This window comes from Corylus avellana, chromosome 2 (assembly GCF_965113065.1).
Source record: "Corylus avellana chromosome 2, dhCorAvel1.hap1.2, whole genome shotgun sequence".
NCBI lineage: Eukaryota > Viridiplantae > Streptophyta > Magnoliopsida > Fagales > Betulaceae > Corylus > Corylus avellana.
Window position 1 is genome coordinate 2,682,391 of NC_142491.1, and position 10,712 is coordinate 2,693,102.

Consider the following 10,712-nt stretch of genomic DNA (forward strand, 5'->3'; position numbering starts at 1 on the left):
AATTATTGTAATGTAAAAAGCAAGAATAGTTGAATTTATTTTATGAATAGTAATTGGCACTTCCAAACAAGCCAATAATGGCAGTGTCAAATTGCAAGTTTTTTTTTTTTTATTTTTTTTTTAATTTGTTTTTGCTCTGCAGTCCACTCCCAGTCTCCCTGCATGACCTGCAAAATGGCAGCTTTTTTTAATTTAACATTTTGCCATTCAATTTAACGTGCCAAACAATTCTTCTTTATTTTTATTTTTATTTTTTTTAAAGAAAAAAAAAAAGTTACCCTCTTTTTAAAATTATTGTCAAACAATTTTCTTTATTTTTCTTTAAAAGAAAAAAAAAAAAAAATTCAAAACCCATTTTTACTTTATATTCTATTAATTACATCTTATTTCTATTAACGAAAAATTACAGTTTACCCCCTAAAGTTGACAGCGTTTTTCAATTCGAACATCAAAGTTTCAATTTTTTTTTTCAATTCGACCAATATCATCCCAAAATTCCCATATTGCCCCTGATTTTATTTTTTTTATTTTTTTTTTTTTTATGAAAACGAAAACAAATTTGGGGACGCAAAAATGACCAGATGACTAAAGAGGTGGCTACGGCCACCAAGATTTTTTTTAAATTTTTTTATAAAAAATAAAAAAATAAAAATTATGGGCAATATGTGAAGTTTTGGATAAAATTGGTCAAATTGTAAAAATTTGGAACTTTGGGGGGTGGATTGCAAAAATTGAAACTTTGGTGTTCAAATTGAAAAACGCTGTCAATTTTGAGGGGGTAAAATGTAATTTTTCCTTCTATTAAAAAAGAAAATCTTTATATTCGAAAAGCAAGTTTTCTTTTAAGATGATTTTATAGACATATAACTTTTGATAGTTATAATGTATAAATTAATATAAAATTAAATTTACGACTTGTCTATTTTTTCTCGAGTCTAAGACTTGCCTGTTTTTATTTTTATTCTATCTGTTTTTACTTCACATAAATGCGCACACATATACAGAGACTATATGTATTTATGTGCTTATCTATAAGTTGGGATCAAAAAAATAAAAACCATAGTCCCTATATAATAAAGAAATATGACAAAAGATATTTTGATTTCAATAATTGTTATATGAATAATGTTATTTACTAAACTATTATATGACTATCATACAATTTAATGATGTTAGCCCTTTAGACTAGTACTTGTAAAAAAAAAAAAAAAGGACTAATTTCAGTGCAACATTTGTATGGCAGTCTACTATATATATATATACTGTAACACCTCGAAAAGTTAGTCACACATTGAAAAAATGAATTGTTTACATTCAATAAATTATAGAGGTGTTAGAATTAGCATACTCTCTAGTTCATTTGAACTAGAGAATATCTAGTTAATTATATTAGATGGGTATTTTTGTCAAATCAAAAAGTGAAAAGACAAAAATACCCTTCAAATATAACTAACTGAATACTTTTCAATTTATTTGAACATGAGAGAATCATGTTCCGAGGTGTTATGGGTGTTAAGTTTTACATTGATTATTTATAAGTAATTATAAAAAGCTCAAATTGTAACTTATATATATATATATATATATATATATAAATTACACTTTTATTCCTCAAACTATCATGGCTTTTCTATTACTTGTACCTCAAGGCTCCGTTTTGATTGCTTGGAAATGAGATAAAACACAAATTGCCATTGAATTTGAATAAATCTCCAAGAAGATATGCTCTACTGATTTGGATTTGTTGTCCAGGTTCTTGGAAAGATCATGAAGGTTGTAGAGAATTTTGATTTCTCTAGCAAAGGCTGCCTTGAGTTTGTTTTATGTATTTGTTATTAAAGAGAAATGCTAGAAACTGTATTTTTATTTTACAATGCAGATTTGAAAAAAGTAAAAACTGATTTAAGGGTTGATTGGGACTATCACGTTAGTATTGTAAGATAATTGTGAAATGAAAATGTGGTTTCTAGTAATAGTACTCTTATTTAAAACCTTGCTAAGGTTGTGAAAGTGGACAAGGATTCGCTCTATTTCATTTTAAATGGAAATGAGCTATTTCACAATCAATAGTTTATTTTGTTTTATTAAACTGTGTATATGATGTCACGTTATTTAAAAATTTTAGATAATGTGACATTTTTATCACATGGCTTTATATACACCTTCGAATTGAATGAAACAAAATAAATTATCAACCATGAAATGACTCTTGGTGCGACTTTTCGTGGACCGATTGCCTCAAATTATCATGATGATACAAATTTATCTTTAAACCTTGTTTGAGATTACGTTAGGGAAGGTAAAAAAATATACTTTTAATGTTTAAAAAACTGTGCCAAACAAAAATTGTAGAATTTTATACCATGATATCTTGTGTTGTGAGAAAAGGCACTGATAAAGGCTATCAATGGTGGTAGCTCAACGATCTCAAGGAATTTTCGAAGTGGTTAAGCATGTACTAGGGTGAGAGTGCCTACGGTTCTCACCATTTAAGCTTCTCTTGTGTAGCTTCTAATGGACAGGTGTTACTATGGTCACGCCCAGATAAAATAGGTACAGTTGATTTCTCAAAACCCACATTTACTTGTAACCACCCATGTAAGTAATTCAACTGCCTCTATCGTGCGCTTTCTAATCTTCCCCTATTTGCCTTTGTTTTGAGCACCATGAATAGTCCCTTTTGCTATCACCAAGTGCAAGAAATGGTGCATGTCTACGTTACTAAGCACGTTCTCATGCCTTAGATCTAGCAAACTACACCTATTTCTTTTATTTGTTTGTTTCTTTATAACATGCAATTTTTAGGGACTTTTTTTGAGAAAATCCTACCCATTAACTGGCTCCTCTCATGATCCCGCAATTTCATCCACTAAAAAACTAAAATTAATACCTTTTCTATTTCATCATAAAGGGGGTTTCCAGCATGTTCATTTAGTAGAATGTAGAAAAAAGAAATCATGTGCAGATATTATCAAAGAAACTGTTATCAACAAGCCATTATTGCTGATTCAGCATTTCAAGAGGAATTCTAAGACCAACCACTTGCCCAACGACTGAGAGCCATGAAAGCAGATAGAGTTCAACTGTCACTCCATTTTTAGCCACAGAAACATCAACATGGAAAAGCAGCTTCATCCACTCACTTGTCCCACATGGATGTAATTTGAACCATGGCCTGTTCAAGTATGGATGCTCCTAAATTGAGAAAGTCAATGTTGTCAAAGTTTTCTCACCGCTTTAAGTCAACACCAAAGGTATAAATAGTAAATTCTTCATGAAACATAAAGCTCTCACATGTAAAGTTGACAAGCGATGATTCAACATCTGCTTTGCATACAAAAGCTAAGCATAGAAAACTACACATGCAAGATGAATACAAGGTTCTTCACAAGATGCTTCAGTCTAATGATTCATTAAACATAATTTGACTGCAAGAACCATATTTACAAGAAGATACGACAGTAGTTTGGTTTCACTGCGAACAACTAAGTTGATGTACAATATGATTACTACCAGAAGACTTGTCCTGATTCCTCAGAATATCAGAGATCTGATCTGAGAAATGGGAGATTCTATGGAATAGATGCACAAAATCTAAGTAAAACAGAAGCACCATAACCAGGACAAAAAAATCTCAAGGTTGAAGTTCATATTTTAGAAGCCTTATATATTTCATTACATAGGCATTCATTTACAGTTATTTCACCTTATAAAATGTACTCGCACTCATCCCTACATTGCAGAGTGTCCACTGCTACAAATCATCCATGTACAACATATATATATTGCCTCATCATGACCAAAACTCTTTCCTTCCACAAATATAAGAAAATCCCCACCATCACCTTCACAACTTCGCCACCAATGTTCATGGCCCTAGTCATGACTAACACAACCATGGCCACTGCCACCACCCTCAAACCCCTCCCAACAACTGTAAGAAAAAAAAAAAAAAAAGAAAAAAAAAAAAGAAGACAATGGTAGGGCCCCAAATCTAAAGATCAAAACTAATCTAACCCAAGCTTGTTTTGGTTTAATTTATCTTTGGCTTTTTTTGACGATCAAATAGATTCCAGTTTCACTTAGAAACCAACCAAATTTGATTCAGTTTCAGATTTATCCCAAACTTTATCCAAACTGAACCGTACACTCCTATAGTCCTATTTGTTTTTTTTTTTGATAAGATACACTCCTATAGTCCTATTTGTATGGTAGGAGTAACCTATATTACTTGTCAACCATTAATATGTCATATAGATTATGCCGCTCAATGAACCAGCATAAGTACCTTTATCCATGCAAAACACAAAGCAGCAAATGTACAGACCTATGTCATATATGCCTATGGCATATTTTATGTAATATAAAAGTGAGCACAAAAGTGGCATTCAATGTCACCTTGAGATCTACCAAAAAGCTTAGGCTAATTTTCTAATAATAAATAGGTTAGATCATGCTCTATTCTTGGGAAAGGTAAAAGCTTGTACCACCAGGTGCCCCCACAACCTTTAATAGAGATTGCGGGACAATTTGATTTAAGTTTCATAATATCCATTGAGAAAAATATAACAGCAGTTCTGTGTCTTAATCCAAATTATAAAAAGCACATACATTACTATCACTTATGATCATAATAATCATAACAGAAACCCAAAAAGAACACTAAATTAAGAGAAAATTGAAATAAAAAACATACCTCCTGGGTTATGAACATCCATTTTGAATCCAACAATGCTTTCGCAGAGTGAGCAGGAAGGTCTTTTTCGATTTCATTAAACCCTAAAGGTTCTCCATCTATATAATTGAACAACATCAGTGCTTTGTTGGAACTTATTAACACCATTGTAGATATAGATGTTAAAAATGCTTGCATTTCGTATAACCAGTATAGAACAACTTCACAATCAGACTAGATCAAAATGTAGTATATTTTAGCTATACTTTAACCACACAATGGTAGATCTATCAAGATCAAAGTTAGATAGCAAGTCAGAAGTCAGACCTCAACTTCCAACATATTCACATACATAGATTTTGGTGGCCTCTCTCTCTCTCTCTCTCTCTCTCTCTCTCTGTGCAACTCACACACTCAAGAAGCATGCCTCCCAAGGAGGAGCAATTAAAGACATATGTTACCTCGCACTGAATCAAATGAATAGGTTTCTGTCCAGATAATGGCAGGATTGTGTTTAGAATCCTATGTTTGCTCGTAAACTTGGGACAAACAATTAATCATCTTTCACTTCAATGTTTCATCACTAGAGAGTTAGAAGTGTTCTCATAATGGGAATGGAAATATTGGACTTTTAATAGTGTTGAGCATAGGATGTTGTTCCTTAAATTTTCAGTTTTGAGAGGATTGTATGATTAGATGTCTGCTGTTGGCAATGTGTCTTCTCCTTTTCTTCATTTGCTTGATTGTATGAATTTTGTATTGTAATTCATTAGAGAAATTTCTTGTTCTTTTTGCCCCCTACTTCCTAGGTGGCTTCTCTTGCATACTTGTGTACATGGGGGCGCCTTACGCTATTAATGAAATTTTGATTAATTAAAAAAAAAAATCATTAGGGGATTATCGTATAAATTTCCTGTGTAAATGAGAGAGAGAGAGAGAGAGAGAGAGAGAGAGAGAGAGAACTTGAAAAAAGACAGGCTCACAATTCTCCACTAGATGGGTCTGAACCATCACTAAACCAGTTATATTATGATTGAATCTTCATGAAGAAAATGACAGTTTATTTCATTCATTAAAACACTCAATAGCCTATATTCATTTAATTGAGATAAAGGTTTAATTGAGTTGAGTAGATTAATAACCTCCTTCAGTGGTTCAAATCTCTATGCAATATATCAAATGATGGAAGCAAGTCCAGTCAAACCTTTTTTTTTGATGAATGAGTAACTTTTCATTATCTACGTATCTCTGTACAAAGAAAGCTTTAGCAAAACTAAAGCTTATATACAAACCAACCCAGAGGACCAACAAAAAACAAGGCTCAAAGAGAAAACCAGAAACTATGCAAAAATAAAAAATAAAAAATCACACCAGAACCCCATGTAAACCCCAAGCATTACAAAGAATAACATTGCCTTCAGTTTTCTAAGTCCAGTCAAACCATTTTTTTTTTTTTTATATAAGTAATCAAAATTTATTAAGAGCGAAAGTGTGCAACCCAAGTACACATGAAGTATAGAAAGAAACGCCTAACTAGAAAAAGACAAAAGATCGAGAAACAAGAAAGTCCACTAAAACTAAAACAATGTAAAGTTTATTTCCAGCATGGCAAGGATTCACATAAGGAGAAGAGTTCATCTTCAAGTTTAAATTTTCAATTCATGCAAAATTCAATTTACATGCTCACATAAATATAAAATTGGATGAAGGCAGCAAAATGCCTCTCTTTCTTCCCCTCTAACTTGGATTTCCAAGATTCCATAATAGTTAGAAATGCAGATGGAGAATTTGAAGTAATCCTTGTCATCCATACATACTTATTTCACAACTTGTTCCTGCCTGACGGCTAGGTGTTGCATTATTTCAATGGTTCAAAGTTAGTTTTAATCATGACAAATGCACAACATGAGAATTAATAACAGGAATTTTTTTTTGAAATACAATTAGAAAAATGGGGAAAAAAAAAAAAGGCTGATCATCACCTAAGAATTCGGAGCATGAATTTTCAATTCACAGGATTTGAAAATGTTCAACCATAAATTTGACTAGCATCCAAAGATGTTCTAAGAAGCATCCTTGGCCCCTAAAATAAAATAAAACAAATAAACCAAGCCAACAACTTTCTAACGCAAATAATAAGAGTCAATACTTGCTAATGTAGCCTACGGAGGGTGTCAATTAGGCCCCACATCAAAATTGACCATATTTCTGAAGAATTTTGATCTTAAATCTTGCTCTTAAGGGAGCTTCTTTCTCCCTGCAACATAACTTTACTAGTGCAGCACAACAAAAAGAGATGGCAAACTTTGAACCAGAAGAAGAAAGAGGAGATGATGGAGCTAATAGTGATGATTAGCAACTATCTCAAGCACTCTGGCAAGTACTATCAACTTAAAAGGATGAAGAAGACTGGAAACAAAATAGCATATTTCAAACATGTGTAAGATGCAAGAGTCAGCTAGTACTATGGTCATTGATAAGAGCAGCTGAACCAATGTTGCGCCAGAGGATGCTCAGGGTTTAAAAACTTAACACATGCTAATCCTTACAAGGTTGCTTGGGTAACCAACACAAATTTAAATATCCATAAGAGATGTTTGCTTGCCTATCTGATTTGCAAATTCATAGATACAGTGCAATAAGATGTTTTTCCTCCAATGGTGTGCTTGCTAGGCAACCACGGTTATTTGATAAAAAGAACATAGCACTGTGGGTTCGATATTACATATTTCTTTCCCAGCAGCCTATTTTGAAATTTTTGCCTAGAAGAATCCCAAATTAGCATAATGGGGTAGTTGAAGACTTAGCTAGTAATTATGAGGAAAGTATTTCATTTTTTAAATGAAAGTTTCCCAGAATTACTTCAAATAGGAGCTAGTTACTAATGATGATAGTTCTTTGCTTTGAAGGAACTTATGGGTGAAAAAAGTCAGTTACTTCTCCCTGGCAGCTGCTGTCCATTAAATTCCTCGGATCTAATGAGCTGTCCTACTTATTTTTCAATGAAATGTGAGTAATTCCTTAAGAAGTAACCTCGGCTACAAAAGGATGTTACTTGAACTCTTTTGGCAGTGATTCAATAAATTGAAAGTTGAGTTGTTTTATTTTTTACTTTGGAATCCCTTCCCTCCTTCGTCTCTTTCTATCTAATCTTCTTTCTCAATTCTCTTTCTTGTTGATGTTCTCAGCAGTTCTTTCCTTCTTTCCTGCTGCAATTCTTAGAAATCTAATCTCTTTTTTCTCACATAATTGATCCCAAACAAAAATATGATTTTTTCCCCTCTTTATATCCCACCTATGATTCTATTTCTCTTTTCTAACCTTCGCCACTCAACCTTCCTGTCAAGACAATCTTAGAAACAATTAATTAAATGATGTCCTGCATCATTCTGTATCCACATTATTTCTTTTCTTTTAAATATAAAAAAAAATAACTTATCACAAAAGGAAGACATCAAAAAGTGATCTAAGGAAGAGGCATTTAAAGCATTCCCTGAAAACTCCTTATGGATCAACCAAGAATAGAGAACCAAAAAGTGAACACACAATAAACTTGCAAATAACCACCAGCAAACTCATTGATTGAAATAACAAATCTGGCCAATCTAACTAATGTGGATGCATTTCAATCATTTATAGAAGTATGTCGAGTTAAAACAAACTATACTGTGTTTCTTAAAAAGAGAAAAATTGAAAGACGGGATGCACATTATGTCAATGAAAACAAGAAATAAAACACAACAAAATCCTATTACCATACATGTTTTATTTTTTGATAAGTAAAAATGTATATATCAAAAAATCCAAAAGGGCGCAACACAAATACACAGGGGGTATAAGTGCGTAGAAGCACCCAAGAAAAACCCTAAGCTCAAGGAGCACCCACAAGAGGCCGAAATAGACCCAACCAAAGCCCAAACATAAGCTCACATACTTACCATACATGTTATGTGGTACTAATGACCAAATTTATGAAGGTGCTTGTTTGTGGAAAAAATTCTCTATGTACTTAACATTATCAAAGACATAATTGGTTTCTGTCGAACATATATAAGACTATGCAAGCATTTCTTGTATCAGACTGTCATTTGTGTGTGCGTCATCCATACATAGACATATATATGCAAATATATCATACTGTTGTGTGTGTATCTATGCATGCATGTGTGTGTGTGTGTGTGTGTGTACATATATACTCTCTGTTTATGATCTGATTAGATAGAGATGAACATACCACTGTAGTAAGCACGAAAAAATAGCACTGGAACTCTGTATGAAGCACTATATATTATATGGAGATCATAGTAAGGTACTTTGCTGCAATTGCACTGGACCTTGCAATAAGAGCAAGATCTGATCAATGTAGTAAAAGAGACAAGAATCAACAGGTAACAGAAAAACATGCAACTTTCATGAGCGATATCTATGTGTCCTTTAATACACTTCAAGATTGATATCAAACAAAGGAATCAGAGACAAGGATATCAGTTAAAAGACATACTAAGGTGGCAATATCAATGAGCTCCTCTTTCTCGGAGCAACTTGTCTCTTCTTTCTGAGGGCAACTTAGTTCATCATGTTTTTCCTGTGCATAGCAACTATGATAATGCTAAGATCAATCGACCAATTAAATAGCTAGAACTGCTTCATTATAACATCAAGGACAAACCTCAATTGACCTGAGAATTATGTTCTCCAATGATAAGTATCCTTCCACCTAAGAGCGAGAGAGAAAAGTAAAATAACATCAAGTATTGAAAACGAACTGATTGTAACAGAGGGAGACTAAGAAAACGGTTGACAACACTAACATCATGAGAAGCTGAAGCACCCCAAGGTTGTTTTGGACAAGGGACCCATGACCACGGAGGGAAAGCTGACATAACGCTTTTCCATTTCTCCATAAAAGCACAAGCAGCAAGACGAAAATCATCTGATGAGAGGGTTCCATCCCATGATAAAATATCCATGACAGCTCTTTTACAGCTGTTACAGCCTGAAGGGAAAAAGCAAAAAGATATTCACTTTCAGAGTTGAAATTATATAGGTATGCACTAATTTGGGGAGAATCACCTCAAACTCGATCAGATCGGCGAAAGGACCGTGTGGAACAATTGCAAAGTACCCAGTTCGTTTGAATCACTTTTTCCACTGATTAAGGGTCCAAGGACGAGGCGTTGGCGAGAACAGTCGAACGGGTCCCAGACAGTCGAGGGGTGAACTCTTGTTTTGTTTCTCTGCAGCTCTTGTTTCTTCTTTACCTTTCTGCATTGAAGGCTTTTTTTTTTTTTATTTGTTTTTTTAGCTAAAGGGTAGGTCGGAAAGACCAACTATAACTATCTAACCTAGGTGTGATTATAATAGAATCTACCCGTTGTGCACTACTCATGAGGGATCTAGACAGTGGGAACCACTGACGCACTCTTAAGACTTGCCGAGCCACAACTTAGTCCAACTTCACTAAGACATTACTGGGAACCAATGTGACTAATACTAATCAGGCTTTGCGGAAGAATGCTTTTGTTCTTAACTTGGCAACACTATTCCTTGTATTAATCTATCATTTAAGCTCAAGATCAATAATTAAGCAATATTAGCAAAATCAATTGTAAAAGGCAAGATTAGTACAAAATAAAGATGATAATGCTTAATTTAATAAAAAAAATTGTGCACATTTAAGTAATTATCACAAGGCCACTTCCACTAAGGCCTAAAACAACCGAAAATAAGGCCAACTCCAACTACGGCCCGAGAGGAGCCCAAGAAAAGCTCCTTAAATGTCTCATTTCTCTCCATAACAAGGTATGCCCAAAACACACACTAGACTTCTCCCCATATGAGGATCTCCCTGTATCTCTCTCCATTTCTCCCCTCAAGCTCAAAGATATTGACTTGGACATCTGAGTGGCATTGGTCTCATGACTGAACGAGTTTTGGATCTACATTTATGACTGGATTAATGTTCTTGGCCTTACACTTCTACATCTCCTCCTATATACTGCAATAAGTAAAAAAGCAATGGAATTTTCAGTGAAGC

General features: G+C 33.7%; 1 protein-coding gene across 3 annotated transcripts; it reads right to left on the reverse strand.

Moving 5' to 3' along the window:
- Positions 1-2,878: 2,878 nt before the first annotated feature.
- LOC132174031 (ubiquitin-like-conjugating enzyme ATG10) lies at positions 2,879-9,925 on the reverse strand. Of its 3 annotated transcripts, none has more exons than XM_088513571.1 (7): positions 9,749-9,925; positions 9,487-9,671; positions 9,355-9,392; positions 9,177-9,273; positions 8,910-9,003; positions 4,697-4,794; positions 2,879-3,195 (listed from the first exon to the last, which is right to left on the reverse strand). In XM_088513571.1, exons 2-7 carry the CDS (start codon positions 9,643-9,645, stop codon positions 2,998-3,000), a joined length of 684 nt encoding a protein of 227 aa, XP_088369697.1. In that variant the 5' UTR covers positions 9,646-9,671; positions 9,749-9,925; the 3' UTR covers positions 2,879-2,997. The 3 variants fall into 3 exon arrangements, with proteins under 3 accessions (XP_088369697.1, XP_088369695.1, XP_088369696.1); XM_088513569.1 differs by having other exon boundaries at positions 8,910-9,009; positions 9,749-9,924; XM_088513570.1 differs by having other exon boundaries at positions 8,910-9,009; positions 9,177-9,260; positions 9,345-9,392; positions 9,749-9,924.
- Between the last annotated feature and the right edge of the window lie 787 nt (positions 9,926-10,712).

Bases quoted from the DNA above. Each gene is read 5' to 3' on its own strand.
- LOC132174031 (XM_088513569.1), bottom strand. From the start codon at position 9,645: ATGGATATTTTATCATGGGATGGAACCCTCTCATCAGATGATTTTCGT. The intron at 9,393-9,486 runs GTTAGTGTTGTC...TCTCGCTCTTAG, and splicing joins GTGCTTCAGCTTCTCATGAT to GTGGAAGGATACTTATCATT. The intron at 9,274-9,354 runs GTCAATTGAGGT...GCATTATCATAG, and splicing joins TTGGAGAACATAATTCTCAG to TTGCTATGCACAGGAAAAAC.